The sequence below is a fragment of the Drosophila arizonae genome, chromosome 3, assembly GCF_054131065.1.
Source record: "Drosophila arizonae isolate 15081-1271.41 chromosome 3, UAZ_ARI_1.0, whole genome shotgun sequence".
NCBI lineage: Eukaryota > Metazoa > Arthropoda > Insecta > Diptera > Drosophilidae > Drosophila > Drosophila arizonae.
In genome coordinates, this window is record NC_142923.1 from 29,769,230 (window position 1) to 29,790,977 (window position 21,748).

The 21,748-nt window shown below is 38.3% G+C and overlaps 3 protein-coding genes across 8 annotated transcripts; 2 read left to right on the forward strand and 1 right to left on the reverse strand.

Moving 5' to 3' along the window:
• Window positions 1-45: 45 nt before the first annotated feature.
• RanGAP (Ran GTPase activating protein) lies at window positions 46-2,831 on the forward strand. Its single transcript, XM_018002158.2, has 5 exons — window positions 46-497; window positions 566-1,247; window positions 1,319-1,811; window positions 1,917-2,105; window positions 2,405-2,831. Exons 1-5 carry the CDS (start codon window positions 383-385, stop codon window positions 2,732-2,734), a joined length of 1,809 nt encoding a protein of 602 aa, XP_017857647.1. The 5' UTR covers window positions 46-382; the 3' UTR covers window positions 2,735-2,831.
• Window positions 2,832-3,109: 278 nt separating this feature from the next.
• Top2 (DNA topoisomerase 2) lies at window positions 3,110-9,942 on the reverse strand. Of its 2 annotated transcripts, none has more exons than XM_089465798.1 (5): window positions 9,833-9,942; window positions 8,025-8,606; window positions 6,692-7,960; window positions 4,350-6,476; window positions 3,110-4,288 (listed from the first exon to the last, which is right to left on the reverse strand). In XM_089465798.1, the coding sequence occupies exons 2-5, from the start codon at window positions 8,580-8,582 to the stop codon at window positions 3,947-3,949; spliced, it is 4,296 nt and encodes a 1,431-aa protein (XP_089321924.1). In that variant the 5' UTR covers window positions 8,583-8,606; window positions 9,833-9,942; the 3' UTR covers window positions 3,110-3,946. The 2 variants fall into 2 exon arrangements, with proteins under 2 accessions (XP_089321924.1, XP_017857630.1); XM_018002141.2 differs by having other exon boundaries at window positions 9,596-9,908.
• A 1,051-nt stretch (window positions 9,943-10,993) lies between these two features.
• LOC108610215 (alpha-tocopherol transfer protein) lies at window positions 10,994-17,537 on the forward strand. 5 transcript variants are annotated; one of them, XM_018002171.2, is made up of 6 exons: window positions 10,994-11,134; window positions 15,707-15,872; window positions 15,958-16,052; window positions 16,644-16,988; window positions 17,044-17,222; window positions 17,286-17,537. In XM_018002171.2, the coding sequence occupies exons 2-6, from the start codon at window positions 15,737-15,739 to the stop codon at window positions 17,401-17,403; spliced, it is 873 nt and encodes a 290-aa protein (XP_017857660.1). In that variant the 5' UTR covers window positions 10,994-11,134; window positions 15,707-15,736; the 3' UTR covers window positions 17,404-17,537. The 5 variants fall into 5 exon arrangements, with proteins under 5 accessions (XP_017857660.1, XP_089319731.1, XP_089319730.1 ...); XM_089463605.1 differs by having other exon boundaries at window positions 11,021-11,096; XM_089463604.1 differs by having other exon boundaries at window positions 11,085-11,240.
• The last annotated feature ends 4,211 nt before the right edge of the window (window positions 17,538-21,748 follow it).

Here is a 21,748-nt window from a genome sequence, read left to right on the forward strand (position 1 = left end):
AAAAATACTTCTTGAAATTAATCACATTGTTCACAGTAGCACACAATTATTCTGACCAAAAATAGCATATATCCGTAATAGCTTAGTTAACTGTCTATCTGAGTAAATTCAAATCTCAAATAAACTCTACTGGCAAAGATCTTTTGCAGTGTTGCAAAATACGTAAGCCGGCTGTGTTAGAGTGAGACCAAGCTACTGTCGCAGCCAGCAGCTGTCAAAAAAGATGCAGCTGCCTGCAAACAAACGCCGCAATTTCTGTCAATTCTAGCGCTCTTTTGCGAGGTTAGCGCAAATTCCACAAGCTTGCAAAAAACAAGAATTAAAATACGAAAAAATACAGTTTTAACAGAAATAATAATTAATAAATAGATAAAAAGCGAAAATGTCTAACGCGTCCATGTCGAACTTCAGCTTCGCCAGTATGGCTGCGCAGCTCAACGAGGAGCAGGGCATTTCCTTCCAAGATAAGAGCAAGACCTGGAATAATGCCGAAGATGGTAAGCTGAACCATGAAAAATTTTAAAATGTAATATGTACCTTCATCACTTTTGTCAAACATCTACAGTTAAAGCCGTAGTTGAAGCGCTCAACAAACAATCCACAGTTCACTATCTCAATCTCGATGGCAACACTCTGGGCGTGGAAGCCGCGCAAGCTATTGGCCAGGCGCTCCATAAGCATCCAGAATTTCGCAAAGCTCTGTGGAAAAACCTCTTTACTAGACGTCTCAAGGACGAGATTCCACTGGCTTTAGAGCATTTGGGCGCTGGTTTAATTGCAGCTGGGGCCAAGCTCACAGTGCTCGATCTTAGCGACAACGCACTTGGTCCAAACGGAATGACCGGGTTGGAGAAGTTCCTACGTTCGCCCGTCTGCTACTCCTTGCAGGAGTTGTACCTCAATAATTGTGGCCTTGGTCCTGAGGGCGGAAGAATGTTATCCATTGCCCTCATCGATCTCCATAAGAATGCCAAGGAGGCGGGTACACCGCTGCAATTGCGGGTCTTTGTGGCGGGACGCAATCGCTTGGAGAATGCCGGCGCCAAGGCTTTGTCAAAAACATTCAAAGTACTGCAAACGCTGGAAGAGATTACAATTCCACAGAATTCCATTTATCACGTTGGCGTCGCTGCACTTGCGAGTAGTTTTAAGCAGAATCCCCACTTGCGAATCCTCAACATGAATGACAATACGTTGGGTGTTCGTGGAGCTGCTAAGATCGCCGAAGTTTTTGAGCATACTCCGCTGTAAGTGTAAAAATCGGATCGCTATTTCCAAACGTTCCATCCTCAAATTTCTCATTTTTATTCCCTTGCAGACTGCGTGAAATCAACTTTGGCGACTGTTTGCTAAAGACCGATGGCGCTTACCATTTCGCCGAGGCTCTGGAGCAGAACCACGAGCATTTAGAGCTTCTCGATTTGGGATTCAATGACATCAACTATGATGGCGGTCTGGTGCTGGTGACGGCCGTACAGCACAAACCCAAGCTGCGTGTATTCAATCTGGATGGCAATTGCTTTGGTCAACATGGGAGCGAGCAAATCGTTGCCCAAATGGCCAAATGCAAGAATGCTGCTGCCTTACAGTCTTTGGACGAAGTGGTTTCCGAAGAGGAGGGCGAGGAAAATGGCGCTGACAATGATGACAATGTGACACCCGAGAACAGCGACGACGATGAAGCTTCTGATGACCAAGACGACGACGATGACCAAGATGATGATGAAGAATACGATCCAAACGATACAACAGAAGAGGTAGACGAAGATGACGACGAAGCCTACGTGACCACCAACGCTTATACCACCAAGGTAATACAGATAAACCACCTGCTCGACTACATTTCAACGAAATGTTTAGTCAGGCTTGCTTAATGATTGATGGCTTTACTGGATTAATGGATTTACTCTTTACAGCTCTTCAACGACAGCAACTGCAACAAGGCCCCTAACAATTTCGATATGACCATCAAGAATGGCAACAAATCGCCTGCCGAAGCCTGCACTCCCGAAAAGTTTTGCCTAAGTCAACGGCCTTGCACACTGCAGCAATTCGACTCGCTGGAGGCCAATAATAAGCTGGAGGCCTTCCACAACATAATCAATGTAAGCGCTGTGTCTGTAAGGGCACGATGGATAGGAACAGAAAGCCCAATAAATTTCATTATTCAAATTAATTGCATTATGCAAACAAAGCAAAGAGATGGATTCACAAAATCGAATGAGTATCAGTTGGTATAAGTTGTTATATGACTTTCGACTTGTATCGATTGGGTCATAGACTAGACTAGGTAAACCCCAAGGCACATTTGTAAAATTCCATTATCCTTAATGAAATCATTAGGCATTAGATAAAACATAAATACTTTCGATCAATTAGATAACCAATTCTACTCTCTTTACAGCTATTTAGCGAGGATAATCACTTGCTGTTGCTTATCTTTACGACGCTCAAGTGCGGACATCTTGCTCAAACGTCGCCGGCTGCTTTGGAGCTGGCCATATCACTCTATCAGGCCACTTTTGACTACGCCATCAAAACAGAGCAGGAATCGCGAGTCTTGGACTACTACCTCATTCAGTTAGGTCTGTTGCGCAGCGAGGAGCGCTTCAAGAGCGAATACAATCTAAAAAGCTGCCGGTACGCTCTCCGCGAGGCAATCAAAAAAGAAAGCTTTGCCAATGATAACATTAAGAATACCTTTAAAACATTTCTTGATCAACTCGACGTTTAGCGAGTAACACTAGAGTAAGATTTTAAGAAGAAAAATATGTTTTCATGCGTTGAAATATACGAAGTATTTAAAACAAAATATAATATCTAATATTTTACGACTCTCGTTTTCTATGCATTTCGGACGAGAAAGAATAAGTATCCAGCCTAAATCAAGGGAATCACCTCTACCCTAATAAGGCCACAAGATACAATTCTAGGTGTATATTATTTTATTAAATATCTTTTTAATTTAAAAATGACCATTAATTGTTTGTCTTTGCAACTAATACGGTTTAAGAAATATATGATAGTTATCTAAAATATTCACCAGACTCTACTCTCATAGAAGGAATTTGAACTCATATCACTATGTAGAAATAAAAAATAATATAACTTAAAGACGTTACAGGATTTATTTTCAAAATATAGTTTAAATAGATTCATAAATAAAGAACTGTCCGTATAAGTACAATAAAAATATCATCGAAACAAATGAATATATAACTATGGAATAGAAAACTATTGACGTTGACAAATTCTATATTCAATAAAAAAAACCATGTAGCAGGCTTTCCCTGTTCCCTAATACACATTTCGAAATATTTTTTTAAGATGCCTGCGTAAAATACATTTTATTTACATGGAAAATATGGTATTGTATGTGACTACACACTATGTTTATATATATATATATATATATATATATATATATATATATATATATATATATATATATATATATATATATATATATATATATATATATATAAATATAAATATATATATGTATATATGTGTGCATAATAGATTGAGAGTTTTGTATGGTATTGGTGGATTATCGCTTGGTTTTGCATTGTTAAAATTACAGTGATAGAATGTTGCGAAGTTGTTAAACAGTGTAAAAAAAAGTGGGATATACATTTTTGGAACATCGGTTACAATGTTATTTAAAATTTCCCTTAATTGATTTGGTTTCTGTATTTTTTGTAGTTAATTTTTTAAACTTTTCGCATTGCTATATAAGAAATACTTGCTTACTTTACTTATTAAAGTAGTTGCCCTAAAAATAAAATTTGCATTCTGTGCATGTGTTCTCTTCGTCCCTCTCTGCTTTACTTTTTGGTAAGATATTTGCAACAAGATACCAGGAGTAGATCTGCGAGCGGCCACTTAAGAGCATTAACACTTAATGCTTATATATATATATTTATATGTATATATGTATGTTGGCTTATGCTTCGAAATCGGAATCATCGTCATCGTCCACACCAACAACATCATCGTCGCTGCTCTCGCTATCCAAAGCGCGTGCCTTTTTGGCCGCAGCCTTTTTCTTGGCTCCTCCACTGCTGTCATCTTCTCGTTGTCGTTTAGCAGCTGGACGCTTAATGGGCGAATCATCCATATCATCGTCGTTATCGTTGTTGGTTTCGTCGTGTTCCTCGCCCTCTTCATCCGAAATGAGGAAGGAGTAATTGATCTTCTTGCTGGCTGCACGGCGACCTGGACGCTCAACACGTGGAACCTCTTCGGCCAGTTCACCAGAGCTGTCGAGTGATTCCTTCTTCTTGCCCTAATAGAAATAGATATGTAACTTACTAATCGATCAATTACAACTACCACGCTTAATTTACCTTGCTAAAGTCCAGTTTACCCTGCTTAAGCCCATCGCCGTTTTGCTTCTTCGGCTTCTTCTCTGCGGGTTCCTTTTTAGGTGCTTTCTTGGCCTTTGGCGAGGTTTTTGGGGCCCCGCCCTCGACGAGCAAATCGAAATCGTCCACCTCTTTGTCGGCCGTTGTTTCCTCCTTCTTAACAGCTTTAACTTTGGTCATCCGCTCCTTTGTCTTGACGGCCGTGTTTGTGGCTGCTTGGAATTTCTTAATAATTTCATCGGTGACTTTGAATGCGACGCGCTCGCCAATTGGGTCGGGAAAGATGTCCGCGTTGCCTGCTGATTTGCCACCCTTCTTGGCACGACCCGCCGCTGGCTTTTGACCCTTCATAGCCTTGGCTTGCTTGAGATTAATACCTTGCTCTTCTAATCTCTCCTTCTCTTCGACCTCGGTGAGTTTTTGTTCGAGATTGTCGAGATCATCCAGCCACAGATGGCTAGGAGTCTTCTTCATTAGATTATCTAATTCCGCTATCTTGAGATCGCGTTGCTTGAGCAGCTCATTCTTACGCTCCTCGGTCAACATCCACATGGACATGCCCAACAGATAATCAAATTTCTTGACTTCTGTTAGCTTCTGGAATGCCTTCTCGGGATCCACTTCTTTTTTAATTTTTTTGCTGCTGGTCCCAACTGAGCTCTCTTCCTCCTCCTCGTCGTCTTCAGCCGCCTCGGCGTCTTCCATTTTGATGCGTCGCTGCCATTCCTTCACGGGATCCGGACGATAGCCACGCTTAATCAGCTCGTCGATCATCATTTTGCGCTGTTTATTCTCAATCACCAGCTTCTTCTCGCACTTTTCCAATATGAAGCGTGCCTGATCGCTTAACCGATCTGCTTGCGCTGTCAGCTGACCTACCAGGTAATCCTTACGTCTATTATAATATTCCAAGCGCAGCTTATAAAACTCCACCAAAATGTCCTTGGGTGTCGGAAAGCGACGTAAGCAATTATTTTCATCGAACGCGTGCATCTGATTTGTGGATATTGACGAGCTCAACTTCAAGACGCGATGGAAGCCTCCTTCTTCGCTCCGAAGACGCTCAAATTCTCCTGGTGCAAAAGTAATTACAAATCGCACTGTTGTGTCCGTATGATATTCACGGTAATCAGATATGATCGCTTTAACCTTTTCGGTGCCATTGGAGAGAACCTCTAGGACGTTCTCTTTGTAGTTCTGTGTCCAAACACCAATTGGCAACTCCGTAATCTCAATGCGATTGTCAGGCAGGATTTGTACATTACCCGAGTGCACATAACGTCCGTCGGACACATATTCCATAGTACCCGTGAAATTCTTGTACCATGGATGCAATGGCAAGGGTTCCTCATTGTTGATCATGCGACGCAAGTTAGTGATCATATCACGTGGATTGTAATTTGCAATTTTAGTGGACCAACCGGTGCCGATGCCCTCGGCGCCATTCACCAAGACCATTGGAATAATAGGTATATACCACAAGGGTTCAATGCGCTGGCCGTCGTCCACCTGATACTGCAGCAAAGGATCATCCAATGGGTGATATATGAGTCGTGTAAGAGGCGACATCAATGTGAAGATGTAACGAGCGCTTGCACAATCTTTACCACCGGTCAAACGTGTGCCGAACTGACCGCGAGGTTCCAGCAAATTGATATTGTTCGATCCGACAAAATTCTGCGCCAAATTTACTATAGTCATCTGCAGGGACATCTCGCCGTGATGGTATGCTGACATTTCGGCCACCGACCCGGATAGCTGAGCAACTTTAACCTCCCTCTTGTCGTTACGCTTGAAGCACGTAAACATCACCTTACGCTGACCAGGCTTTAGGCCATCCACTAGACTAGGAATGGAGCGTTCATTATCCGCATTGGAGAACAGTACCAGCTCCAGGTTGATAAAGTCTGAGTAGCTGACATGCTTGGTGCCCTTGGTGTAGAGGTATCGCTCTGGCAGACCCAACTGCTTGCGACGCTTTACCTCGTCCATGTGATTGGTGAGCCAGGTTTTGCGAGACTCCACATGCTTCTTGGCAAAGGCCATCACAATGTTATCATCATCCACTTGACCATCATATTTAAACAGAATCCTATGGCGTTCCATGTCCTTTAAATGATTAAAGAATATTATATTATTGTTGACAAAGCAAATCGACATCAAGAATTTCTAAAACTTCTGACAATCGAGAAAATATATGAGTATAATGAAGGTAGAGTAATGAAGTAAAGCATTGAGAAAATGGTAATGCGTTATTGGCTGGTGACTGTGGAACAATTAGAAACAAATACAATAAATATCATTAATAGTAGTACAAGACCCACCTGGAAATATTCTTTAGCCTCTTTAGAGGTCGAAGTACCGAGACCCTTATAGTACTTGATATTGTACGTATGATGATTGGGCGTATCCATCTTCCATTCTTCGAATTCAGGCAGTGAATAAAATGAAATCTCTTCGTTCTTTTTCGTTGCCTTCACAATGGGAGTTATGAACTCTTCGAGGAAGGGCAAGCGCAGCAATTCCGGCCAATTAGTGTGAATGAAATTGATTAGTAGGCCCTTAATATGAGAGCCATCCTGATCCTGATCTGTCATGATCATAACTTTGCCATAACGCAACGTCTTCAGATCATCCATGGTCAAATATTTCTTCTTATACTGCAAGCCAATAATCTTGCATAGATTATTGATCTCAGCATTTTCTGTGAGCTGCTTAAAGGTAGCCTCTCGCACATTCAGCAGCTTACCACGTAATGGAAAGACGCCGTAATAATTACGTCCAATCACACCTAACCCGGACACGGCCAATGATTTGGCTGAGTCACCCTCGGTGAGAATGAGGGTACAATTGATAGAGTTCTTGGTACCTGCCTCGTTGGCATCTTCTAATTTAGGTATGCCCTTGATCTTATGGGATTTCTTGCCACCCGTTTTGGCAATATCATTCTGGGCCTTGAATTTGGCCCATGCCAACACCGACTCCACAATGCCCGCCTTCGCGACATTGGCAATGAACTTTTCGGAGAACGTACATTTCGAGCCAAAGCTTTTAGCTTGCAGTGTCATATTCTCTTTGGTCTGCGAGTCGAATGTGGGATTCTCGATCAAGCAGTTCACAAATATCCATAAATGGTTGCGTACTTGAAATGGCTTTATACTGATGCCATTCTTGTTCTTCTTCTTGAGCACTTCAATTAGCTGCTTGATGACATTATCAACCACATGATCGACGTGGCGTCCGCCCTTTGTAGTTGCTATCGAATTAACAAAGGAAACTTGTTGGAAGCCACGGTCTGAAGGGCAGCAGGCAACTTCCCATCGTTCGCCACATGCCTCGTAGACCACTTTGATGGGCTGGCCAGCATCATCATCGGTATTCTTGACAAACAAATCAATGTATTCTTTAAAACCACGCACGGGAACCTTAGTACCATTCAAGAAAACCGACACTCCCTTGGTGGAAGCGGCTATATCGTAGGCACGACGCGACATTAGCGCAACAATATCACTATCCAAAGATTCCATTTTGAATTTCGATAGATCTGGACTGAAGGTGATACGTGTATAGTCGCTGCCATTGAAGTCTTTAATCTGAAATGATTTTTTTTTCTTAATTAGCTTGAAATTCAGTTTGGAAAATCGGTATTTAACTTACAATTGGGTCACCAGCTTTGCTCATATTGTTACCCCAGGTCTGCTTGAAACTCTTTTTGTACTGCTTTGTGGCCGTCTCCACAGTAAAACTATTTGAGAAAATGTTGCACAATTTGGCACCGTAGCCATTTCGACCACCTGTAACTTTCTTCTCATCATCGTTGTAGTTGGATGAGGTCAACAGATGACCAAAAATCATTGTGGGCACATACATATTCTCTTCCTTATGCATAGTTACGGGTATGCCCTGTCCATTATTCCAAATGGATACAATGTTCCGTTCAGGATCGATATCAACTTTGATCGTATTCATAGACTTGTCACGTTGCTTGTTATCAGCTGCATTCACAAGTATCTCATCGAAGATCTTATAGAGACCCGGGACAAACGATATCTCACGTTGTACCATGCGATTCTTTTCTGCATCGTGTACCCACATTAACTCCTTTGTAAATTCCACCGAGCCAATATACGAATCTGGACGCAACAAGATGTGCTCCAATTGCGATTTTTTCTGATACATCTGCTCGATGGACATGGCGCCTTTGCCGTTCTCCATGTTGCTGCTCCTATGATGCACGTGCTAAAAATCAGAAATCATAAAAATCATTGTCTGACAAACAATAACATAACTGTACTGTATTGTAACGGTATTGATGTGTTTACGAATAGAAGCTCGCAGTGTGAATTGTGATTAATCATAAGTGGAAGCAAGACGGAACAAAGAAATACAAAACGTTCTTACCAGTCGGTCGGAAAGAAAAGAAACAAAAAGATATAACTAAATATAGCAACCACCTCTGTCCTCTTTATAGGTTTTTAACTAACTCAATAATTGTTAGTTTGCGCGCAGAAAACTAGACAAACGTTAGGGTTAATATACGCCATATTATTTAAAATGGTCCAATGTAATTTATGTATTCACATCAAGAGTATTTAGGATTTCTTGCTTTTACTTATACTACATTTTCTAATGACATGCGAACGCAGCGTAGTCGCCACACATGCAAAAAGGCGCGGGCAATGCGTGTGTGTGCATAACAGCCCTGTCTTTTAGCGGGACAGTTGAGCCGGCTGCTAATGCAGCAACAAAAACAACTCAGAAATGATTTGCTAACGCGAAAAAATAAAGAGGCTGAGATATACATATTCAGAAATGTTTTTTGCATTATGCAATGCTATACATCCGCATAAGATACTTTTAGGGAAAAGATAAAAAGCCAAACTACGCCAATTTATGTGAGGGTCTTTCTTTGTTTCTGTGTGCGCGTGTGTATCTGTGTGCAGAAATTGTGCCGGTTTCCCTGATGGAGTTTTAATATTAATATTAAGCAATATTTAAATATGTAATGCTTTCCTAATCCCTTTAAAACACTTAAACTAGTGGCTTGTGTGAAGGTATTTCGTATACACAGCTCACGCACAAATTATATCTACACCGGCAGCGCCATTTTTAATTTGCAAATTCGACGCCAACGGGCAAACTCGGTTAAAAAAAAAAAAAAACTATAGAAATATTCCCCCAACACGTTCACTATTCACGTTAATTATGTTTCACAGTATTCATCTTACCTTCTGAGTTAGTATTGAGAAGTTAATGGTCGCTCGAATGAAACCAACGCGCGGCAGCCACTGCAAAATTTGTGCACACACAGTAGACGCCGCCGCCGAACTTTAATTTATATGGGTTTGTGGTTTATTTAGATTTTTACTGCACGTTTTTGCAGCAAACACTTATTAACTATTAACACACTCAATAAATTGATTGTAACAATAAATTAAAAATATACTTTACTATTAAAATCAGACCTGTGAAAATTTCTTGGCCACACGAAAACCCGTCGTTCGTCGCCAAGCAGTAATCAGTACAGACTTACATTCGATACTTATCGATTAGTTTCTGACGAATGTTGCCAGACCTAGGGCAATGCTAAATTTGTATTGCGACAGCCAAAAAACGAGTGCTGCCATTTGCTTAATAAATAAATTGAGGCATAGAAATTTATTTTATTCGATATTCGTTTCTGGCAGTTATATTTAAATAATATTATTTTTAACTACCTTACATTAAATGGCATCATACTATACAAAATTAATAACCTCTAGATTTTTTGAGTTAGTTTTCTCAAAGTATGAGTTAATTAGCCATCTGTCGTTGGTAAAACATATTTCATAATTAATGCAAATTGGAAAAATACAACAATATACGTGGCCGGCAAAAAAAAAGAAGAAAACAAACTAGTTTTTCACCTGACCTTGACCAGCGGCAACAAAATGTTCGTTGCACTTGCAACTGAAACTCGTTTCTTCTCTTTTGCTCAGATTTATCAGAGAGATGCGCAAAATACCTTGAAATATGTTAAAGCAATAAGAGCTGCGAGACTTGTTAGCAATCGCTCATGACAGTTACTCCGCTGTATATTCTTACATGCGTGACGTCATTAAAGCTCATTGAACTTGCACAGCATCTTTTATTACAAGTGTATCCATACCCATACACATACACACACACACACGAATGGGAAACATAATTATCAGCTTCTGGCCTCCATCTTTAGCCTTCCGACTTACTGCCAGTTAATGTCACATATATGTATGTACATACATATATACATATTATTTTCACTCTCACTGACATCTTTTAACATGCAGTTACCCTAACAATGAGTTAAATTGACTATGAACTATTTTCCAGTACACTTAAAACATTTGTGGGTAGAGACTTTGTAAGATAAATGTAAAAAGTGATTGAAATATTTTACATTTTTAACGTAATATATTCAATTTACAATGTACCCTAATGAAGTGGAAATGTTTCCGTAGAGTAAATCCCTCAATAATTAACTTTTTAATACAAATAATTTTAAAATCCTTTTTTTTTCTTTTTTAATACAGTAGTGTATAAATGCGTCGTTGCAAAGTAACATTTTACTGCATATAGAACTTGATGATTTTAATTTAACTCGTTGGCAGGCATGAAACCGGGTTTCTGAGTCTTTTTGAGAGTGCTAGGCGAATAAAATGTTTTGTTCTAGACGATATTTGAGTCAGTCTTAGTGCAACATTTCGAATTGTCAGTTGCTTCGCTTCAATTACGATCTAGAGTATAAAGTAATTATAATGAAGAGATAATATCAGAAGATATTTTGTGCGCGGTGAACACCAATAATTCAACAACAAACAATTAAAATTTTACAAATAATTAATTTTTGCATGGGTTCGTCTGGTTAAGCTGGTCTTTTCAGTATATGTATATTATGTTCGGATATAATAAAATGAAGGCATTCAGTGTTGCTTCACTTTTAATTCAGCAAATTGAGTCATAATCAACATTTTGCATTCTGGGAACAAAATAACGACATATTAATCCTTAACCTTTCTTTCCAAGTGCATTTTAGTTCACTTGAGAATCTTAAAAGTAAGCGCATCAGTCAATATTTGCGATTTGAGCCTGAGACATGGAATTTGTAACTCGATAATGCACGAAACAAAAAAATAAACAAGCAAACAATTCATCACGTAATTCGATTTTTATATATTTTTGTTTCGTACTAAGAAATATGAATGTGATCTTTAAGCCTTTGATCTTTGCTTTGTCACAAGAGTGTTCAAAATTGTTTGAGTTCGTAATTGCTGCAAAGAAAGTTTTTTATTTCGTATATGGCATGTTAAAATACATTTATTATTTGTATTAGACAGATTCTATTTCGGATAGTTATTTATTCCGTAGATCCTCAACCTAATTTGACCTTTGACAATAAAACTAATTCAGTTAAGCATGATTTTCAAATTTTAATTTTTGAAATCTTTGAAACGTGACAATTAAAAACCTATAAAACTACTATACCTGACTACTTTTCTTTATTAAAAGTTTTTCGTTTATGCCATTTTTAACTTCACTAAGTCTTCATATTTTTATCTAAATTTCGATTTTTTAAATTTGTACACCAATGCTATAATCTATAGCCTAGAAATAGAAAATGCATAATTTTAAAAATTGTAGGACTTACTCTTGAAACATCCGCAGTGACGTTAAAAAGTTATCGAGTCAAAATAATTAAACATAATAACCCAAACGGAAGTCTTATTATCATATTTTCAATTAGCTTGGATTACCATGGCATTACATTAAAATGAGCGAGGGCGACGCGGGCGATCCCATCAAGAATATACATGTACAATATATTATCGGGGCAACTTAGCCTTATTCATTCCATTTGTCCACCCGTCTCTCACTATCTAATCTAAATAACACAGTGAAATATATGCTTAGACTTTTAAATGCTTGGAAATAGAAGCTTTGAATTTTACATTCGATTTCATTATTTAATTTTGCTAGCTCAAATGTTACGAAAAACTATATATAAAATTCTTATATATGTAGATATGTAAATGATTTGACATTAACAATTAGTAATAATTTAGTTTATTTTTCACGGGGTTTTTTCCTCCTTTTTATTTATCCTCAATAACTATTAACCCTAATCTTATACCTATACATATTAAAAACCCATTCACAAATATTTAAGTAGACAAGTTTACAATCAATCTACACTTTTATATATTATTTTTTAGTTCCAATACTATTCACAATAAGTTATAATATTAAAACAAGTAAGAAAGTTGCAGTCGGGCGTTAGCAACTGCAGAATACTCATTGACACCCCATTAGCAATTTAATTTCTCTTGATTTGCCACACCCCTAGTAGCCGTAGATAAATCATTTTTGGTCAGTTCTTAAAACGAGCTATCGGTATAATAACTGTCAAATTGAATGCTTATGCTACAAAAATGTGCAGATTACAGGGTATTTTTTGATATGCCACGCCCCTAATGATGCGTAGCAATTATTTTCGGGTTATCGATAAAGGAGGTTACCAGTAACACTATTATAGACTTGAAGCTTCTAGCTCTTAAAGTGGATATAATCTTTTGCGGTTTGCCACGCCCCTTGTCGGCGGACATATATCTGCCATAGCCTTTTGGTCTTGGATAGACAGCCCGAGTATATATAACAAATTTCAGATCTCTAGCATCAATAGTGCTCAAAATATAGCAGAATTTTAAAAATCTTATAGCTTCAGGTCCGATTTGTTACGCCCCTAGTGGGCGTAGACATATAATTTTTTATCGATTTTTATAGAATCATAACATGCAAACAAAGCTTATTAATGAAATCGAGCCGTCGATTGACAATTTGTTGTAAAATAAAATAATATTTTATTGCAAAGGTGCAAGTTCGGATCGAGCGTGTACAGCTTTTGTTTTCTTTTGTACATGCATTGATACGAGCTATATAGAGTGTCTGGAAACGCAGATTAGCCGAGGTTCAGGGTAAATTCTGACCGGGCACTCCCGATAACAACTACATTGTTTGTTTTGAATGAAATAAGTGGGAAACCCGACTGAGAGATACTCTCATCTTTGAACCCTGAACAGCCAAGCCATATAATGAAAAGGAAAGAAGTAACTAGTCCGAAATTTTTAAAATCAGTGTATTCAGTAAAACTGAAAATTCGTTATTTTTGGTAGTCAACCTATGCTTAAGTAACAACGTCAAATTATCGACAGTTTAAAAGCGAATAGTATTTTTCAAATATATATTATGCAAAATTCATATTTTAAGCGCGGGTAAGATACCTGTTTTTTATTTAACATCTAAGGTGTTATTTTCTAGCTAATGCAAACACCTACCTACGTATGTAGTTGTATGGACTTTGGTTTACTTAATTTTTGTTTAGCCAAATGCACTTTGTAATGCAAAACGGCTCGACCTGATCTTTAAGCAATTTGCAATCACTAAAAGATGTCAATATTCAGAGAAATATTTGTTACACTCGAAATCAATCAGCGCAATATTCCACAAATGTCAGCATATATACATACTTATGTATATATGTATGTAAGAGTCTAAAATAACAAGTAAATATATCTAGGCTACACTGCTGGACGAGGTAATCCCCTAAACCCTTCGAGCAACTGATATTTAAATATATCTTCTTTTGGTTTCTGCTTACACAAGAGACAAAGTAGGCACGCACACACACACACGTCCACACATACGAGCGCACACATGGGCTGCAGTAAAATTTTACTATGGGAACTAATTGCTTAATAACTAATCTTGTAGGTGAACTATCTTCACTTAAAGACCGTGATAATAATATTACAATAAATTGTTAAAATTAAACGAATCTGTATTCAAAATTTAGAGACTTTAACGTATAATTTTTAACTCATAATTGTTTAACTCATTTTCAATATTAATACAAAATAATAATAATAATAAAAAAAGATCGAGTACAGACTTGCAATAAAATTTCAAATTTGTCTCTACCTCTTATATTTATACCCCAATTCCACAATTTCCATGGGTTCAGGGTATAAAAGTATAAAAGTTTGGAGTGACATCAGAGACGGTTCTTATCAGGGCTATTGAGCAATCGAGTTCGCTTGGGTTCAGGAAGAGGCTTTCTTCACTGGGTCAAAGCGATAATCGCTGTCGCAGTCGCTGGCTCATTTTGTTATCACGCATTTTATTTGCTTGTGTTTATGAGTTGTATGGGGCATTTGGTCCGATACGTCGAGTTCAGTTTCCAATTCGAAGTCGAATGTAGCTGCACGATCAAAGCATAGCATATTTATATTTAACATGGTAAACAGCTTACTGGATCGTTCAATTTTCAATCAAGCTGCATATATAATTAAATTCATTCGATCATGAAGGATACTCTCTGCCTAAGCTTAAATAAAAAATTAATACGAATCGTTCGAAGACTGCTTAATCGAAGCAGCTTATATTATAATCGATACTGCGTGCTACTAATCACTGGCGGAGGATATGAAACTCTACTTTAAAGTCAGACTTCACTGTGTCATCATTGTCAAACTCAATTGTAGGCGGCACAATTGTAGGCACACTTTTCCAGGGAAAAGCTAAATATTGCTCACGAGTACGTGAAATACGTGTCGATGAATATAAAATATATCGTTCTGTGCTCTAACGTGCAGCTAATTAATGCAACTGAAATAACTATAAGTGATATGCAATTCAAATTTGCGTAACGCTCGCAAAATGAAGTCGAGATACTCATCAGCAAGCGACATCTTAGTAGGATTTAATAATAATAGCATGTGGTGTCACATTTCATATAGCAGTATTAGGATGAGCAAGATTTTGGGGCAATAATTATTTAGCAGATAGCCATCAGGCTTAGCAGCATATAAGAGCAGTGCGCAGTTAGCGAAAGCGCTTAGCTAAATTCATTCCAACCAAAATTTGGCAGGGCTGAGAGTCTAGCAACATTTTAGCATAGCAACATTCGCTCTTGGCAACATTTAGTCTAGCAACATTTAAGTATGCGTTTGAAGGGCTGTCTTAGATATGATAGCGTGACGACCAGTATCGTTTAACGGAGAAAAACGATTATTTCTAATTGACCTATTATAAAATTGTAATTGTTTGTTAATTTGAAAATTACTTATTATTGGGTATTAAAATATTTAAGCTGTGAAAAGTGTATAATTTGTATTGAATTAAGGTTTTATTTAATTATTTGAAGAGATCAAACAATTGAAAGCTTCTAGTGTCGAAATTCTTTAAGTTTCTCTTTTATTTGTTGATTGAAAAGTAACTAATCATTATATATACAAAAGCAATTCATGCGACTTTTCTTTTCACAGGCCTCAGCTGAGAGTAGCACCGGTCGGAAAATGCCCGCCATTGAGCACAAGTTGAACGTTACGGAGGAGGAAATACCAGAGCCCGTACGCCTCGTAGCTGAGCAGCAAGGAGAATGCCCGAAGACCAAGCAGGAAAAAATCGATGCATTTCGCAGTTATATATTGGGTATGTAAATAAGTATATACCCATGCACAGTTTGCAAATATATATGTGCACCTGCGCTAATAAAAAAAAAAATTGTATTTAATAGAGCACAAGGACTGTCAGCCCCATCGGAACGATGACAAGTACCTGCAAAAATTTCTGCGTACTCGCTACTGGAAAATAGAGAATAGCTACAGATTGGTAGGTTTACCTACAGAATAGGTTAATTGTGATTGAGTGGTTGGGACATCGCTGTAATAGAGTATTTACTGAATATCTTAGGCTGATGTCAGAGTGGCCGCGATAAGCGATGCGATAATATGGAGCGACAATAAGCGAGAAAGCTCTACATGCAGATTTACATGTAGTCGCTTAAAACAGGTCAGAGTGCAAGCGAAGCGAGAAGAGAGCCAAAGCGAGAAGTAAAGCGAGTTGCGAGAAAGCATTCCTGAGTCGTTTTCTCGCTTTATCGCGTGATAAAGCTTTTCTGATACGTGTGTTTTCGTTGCGTGCCATCGCTTTGCAGATCGCTGCGATAATTATCGCTTATAGCAGCGCATCGCTTATCGCGGCCAGTCTGACATCGGGCTTAGAAAACGATAATGACAAGGAGGTACGGGTAATACAAAATACCTGACACCTGATGCAGAATGATTAGGGGAGTGGCTTGACTATGCTAGCTATTGGATTTTGAATTTTAGATTGTACTACAGTCAATCGTAATGCCTTTTAGCATTCCTTATACCTTTTGTCTTCTAATGCCCGACTATCCGACTACCCCCCCTTAAACAGCTTTGCAACTATTACAAATTCCGCGAGGACAACAAAAAATACTATGAGAAAGTGCGTCCCTTGGACTTGCGTCATCTGGGCGACGATGATATATTGACTGTGACCCCATATCGCGATCAATTGGGACATCGCATACTGATCTACCGGTTCGGTCGCTGGCGACCAAATCGCGTGACTGTGGATGACATATTTCGCGCAACTATAATTCTGCAAGAACTGGGTTCCCTTGAGCCCATTTCCCAGATAATGGGCGGCGTAGCCATATTTGATCTAAAGGACCTCGCACTCGAGCATCTGCTGCACCTGAGTCCCAGCGTGGCACAGAAGATGATTGCATTACTAGTAGTGAGTGAGACATATACGTTTGCCTATATCCATTTCTATATTATGTATACTGTAGACATCCATGCCCTTGCGCACGGCGGCCCTGCACATAGTCAATCAGAACTGGCTCTTCAATGCGGCATTTAAGATCTTTAAGCCCTTCCTCAACGCCTCCATGCGAGAAAAACTCTATATACATGGCAGCGATATGAGCTCCCTGCATAAGCATATATATCCGGAGCACCTGCCCAAGCGGTATAGTCTCCATGAATATAATTAACTATATAACTTTCTAAATATATTTCATATATACCCCAGGTATGGCGGTCTACATGAGGATTATCCTTATATGCTCTGGTTGGATATGCTGGAGCAACAGTGCGCGGAAAGCGAAATCCAAAAGGATATGGAACAATTGGGCTTTATTTTTAGCTAAACGCACTGGATCTTGAAAACTTGAGTACTTTCATAGACTTAGGGAAGCAGGTGCATTTGATAAAATCCCATTTTAACTTTGAAATACTCGATAGGTACATTCAAAGCATATCAAATAAAGAAACAAACAAAATATATTAATATATATTTATATGTCCTAAAAAAGCACAGATTATTATTATAGTAATCTCAATAGCTAAAATCCAGAAACGGGCGGTTAAGTTACTGTAGATGGACGAGTATTATGCAGGCAACTGAGTCTGTGTCTGAGTTATATGTATGCATATCAGTTTAATCTTAAAATATTTAGTAGTTACCTAACTAACAAATGAACCACATAAATATTGTTTCATAATAGTAATAATATCAAGTATAATAATATTTGACAGACTTGCATTAATCGCAAAGTTTTTTAGTTATATTTTCTAATGAAGCCCATCAGATATACTCAAGTTCATGATTGAACATGTCCGGAACTGTTCTTCGAGCAACACATATAGGTCTTTGTAGATTTCCTATTGAGCAAACCACCAATCATAATTAGCAATTATGTTATCTATTTGTTTCAATTGTTCGAGGCATACTTCGTACCCTCGACTCAAGCACACCATTCGCCTAAATTTAGCCCAGTCCACACATTTACAATTTGTCTTATGAGCCATTACGACGCTTGGCATATATTAATCAAAATGCACAAATATCCATTATGAGGTTAGGGCAGCCCCAACACTTTGAGGTTAGGTCTGGCATATGCTATAAAATTTAATGCGCCGCACATTTGCCCACCAGAAAAAAATAAACACAACAACAAAGAATCGGGGAGATCAAATGAGGAAACCGGTCCATATTGAAAATTGGTTCCGGTCAAGAAATCCTCTACGACATGTTCGTTTTATGTGTTTTATATGCAAAAGTGCGTTAGAGCGAGATAGACAGCACTGGCCGTGATTTGCCGTTATGGTAATTGAGTGTTGGACAACGCATCAAATGCAGCACAGCACATAAATATTTTTGCGCCTCACAAATATGCTAAATACATACACACATCCATATCCACACATATATATATATATGTATATATCTCGTTTTTTTATTGAATTTTTTGTTGGGCAACGGAAGCTGTCTAGTAACAAAATTTGACTCCACCCCTAGCGAATGGTCAAACGATAGTGAAATTGATTTTGGTGCCAAGGGGTCGCCGGACTAGAGCCCCGGACATAATCTCTATGTGTGCGCCATTTGGGCGATTAAAGCGACAAGATTAAAAAATTTATTGCTCAAATATTTATAGGGGAGAAGTATCCCAAAAAACACAAAGATGCAGAAAGAAGAAAAACAGAGCGAGAGAGTGGAAGAGAGTGAGAGAGGGAGAGAGAGTAAGAAATATGTATAAAGAACAGATAGAAAACATAGCCTACATTCAGATGTAGGTGGGGTGGGGCAAATAGACGGACAGTGTCCCGTTATTAGCTCAGCTCCGTGTAACACGTGTGGCCAGGCTGAACTGAATATAATTTATGGCTGCCGAACACAAAAATTTATTTGTATTTTATCGTCAATAGCTGGGGCGGGGTTTCCAGGAAGGGTATTCGGAGCAGGGGAAGCCGTGTGCACTTCCAAACAACATATGTCACATGCAAAAGTCGAAGAGAAAGTTTCTTAAAGAAAAGATTGAATATCGTGAATCGAGTTTGGCTTTAATTATGCAGGTAATAGATAAAGCTGTTCAAAACGGTGGATATTCTTTTCAATATTTGCATTGAATTGATTGTTAGAGTAACAAATGTGGCATCCATTTCCCTTAGTCTTAAAATTCAATAGAATAATTAAGGCTAAAAAGAATTTTTCTTATAAACATAGAAAAGAAAACTACATTGATGAAAATCTTTTATTCATTTCGCAATAACATTTCAGACTATTTAAACCGAAACTAAAATATAAAATATATTTGTTGCACATCATGCATATGCAAGTCATCTATGTTCGCAATCTATCGACAATCGGATTCTTGACTATATTTTATATTGTACTTAATACTATCAACATTGGAGTTCATAATTAGTTTTTGAATCGCTAAGCAATCATGATGGATTGAGTAAAAATATGACAATTTAATTTAATTTAATTTAAGATCAACTTGAGAACTAGTCTATTTCCTAGTAAATTGATGTTCTTGAGTACGACTATAATCCTATATGTAATCCCATGTGCCATATGAAAATAATCTCACTGAAGTGCTCTTTGCTCACCAGCGTTTATAACTTAATTCCAAGTTAAGCCACAATGATTACTTCGGCACGCACAGGACTTGTCCCCAGGCAAAGTGTAGAGCAGCTGTAAAGAGATATATTTTCCGAACATTTATCAAGCATCGATGAGGATGCTGTTGTCGACTATCTGTGTGTGATGTGTGTGTATGTGTGTGTTAACCAGGGTCATAACGAGGCGCCATTCATACAGTTTACACCTTCGCTCCGGGTGAGAGTAAGACCGTGGCCGTAGACGCAGCCATAGCCGGAGCCGGGCCCGGAGCGGAAGTCAACACTTTGACAGCAAATATTTCAATTATATTTGGCCAGCAGTTTATTTATGGGACCGTGCAGGGTCTACAAGCGAGTATGCCCCGAGCCGAGGTCAGTTTGTCTGAGTTCATGTTGTTTACAAATCGCTGGCCATAATTTATTGTCCTTTGTTGGATTCTGTGCCAATGAGTGAATGATAAACGGCGCCCGATGATAGCCAACGACGTTGTTTGATGGATGGGTCGGTCGGGGAGGGGTGAGCGTTGAGACGGGCTGATAGGGTGACGGGGTGACGGATTGACGAGTGGTTATAGAGCTCATTAGGAAACAATTACAAAAGCGCAAGGCACACACGCACACAGTTTAGGGTTGTCAACCCTCTAAGCGCTCCCTCCCTCTCTTTCTCTCTCTCTCTCTCTCTCTCTCTCTCTCTCTCTCTCTTTCCATGTGTGTGTGTGTGAAAAGGTCAGGTACACCACGTCCAAATGTCAGAGTCAACTGACAACTTGACAGCTGGGTAACGCCCACAAATGTGGCCCTTGGATAATATGGTTAATTTTTGAAGTGTGGCAAAACTGGTTAGGGCTAAGGTCCTAAGCAAAGTATTATTGTCTGTTATAATATCGAAAGAAAATGAAAACTTGTTGCGTATGGCAGAGGAAGAAGATATATTACTTAACAAGTTCATCGAATCACATTTCAAGCAAAAAATCAGATTGATTATAAAAGATAACCGATGGATCTAACAAAGGCCAACAAAATAAAATCATTTAGTACAGTTATGAATAACCTAACGTCAGGTTATCTATATAAAAGGCTTTCAATCATTGCAGAAAAATTACCGTCATTCGATTGCTGAACATAACGTGTTTATTAATTAATCAATCCAAATATTACTCTAGAGTTGAAATTAAATTGACGAAAACATAAACATATGCGGACTTAAAGGAACTTGAAGGAATCTTGAGCACCTGCTAGCCCGCATTATTCCGTTTCATAGTCTGATTTTATATCCGTTCTTTCATCTTGTATATCATCCTTCACACACACTTTTAAAGCGGTTTTAAGGTTTCTTATTAAAATGGAACCCAAAATTATACAGTAAAAGTCTTATCACAAATATAACAGAGTTTCTGAAAGCCAGAAGCATGGATTATGGGCGTATAACTCTGCAATTTCTAAGCTAACCCTCAACATATGCGGCTTTTATACCGAAAATGTGATTTGTCAACTAACTTATTGAAGTTACTAGTATGGTAGTGAAGTAGTTGGATAAGAGATTGTTGTTTGACATATACAAATTTCAATAATCTGACAGTTATGTGTAGAACGTGACTAATGTTTTCCAAATACCTAAAGCCGTAAAGCTCTCAGACATACTAATAATAAAATATCGCCAAATTTAATTAAAATAAAGGTATAAAAAAAATTATCTTTATATATACATAAGTAAATGTTGAAAGAGATTCTTGCAGCTACTTATGGGCTCAGTATCACCTGAGAGCCTCAAGAGGATATACAAAGGTAAAAATATGTATATATACATACAAGTATGGCAGGGTCTTAAGAGGGACTATTGGTTTCACTAAATTTTCTTCCCAAATTTGTAAAGTGTACTAATATATTCAATTTAATATAATATTGCAATGCACAAGAGTTTCTATGCTCGTGTATAAAAGTTACCTATAACAGCTACGCAAAATCCACATCTGTCTGCCATCTGAAAGAATGCGTAACACTAGGTTTTCCAGTTGTGTATAGTAGTTAAAACAGTTATCAGGCCCTGAAGCAGGCGAGACAACTGCTAGGCCGTGCAGAGCGTGT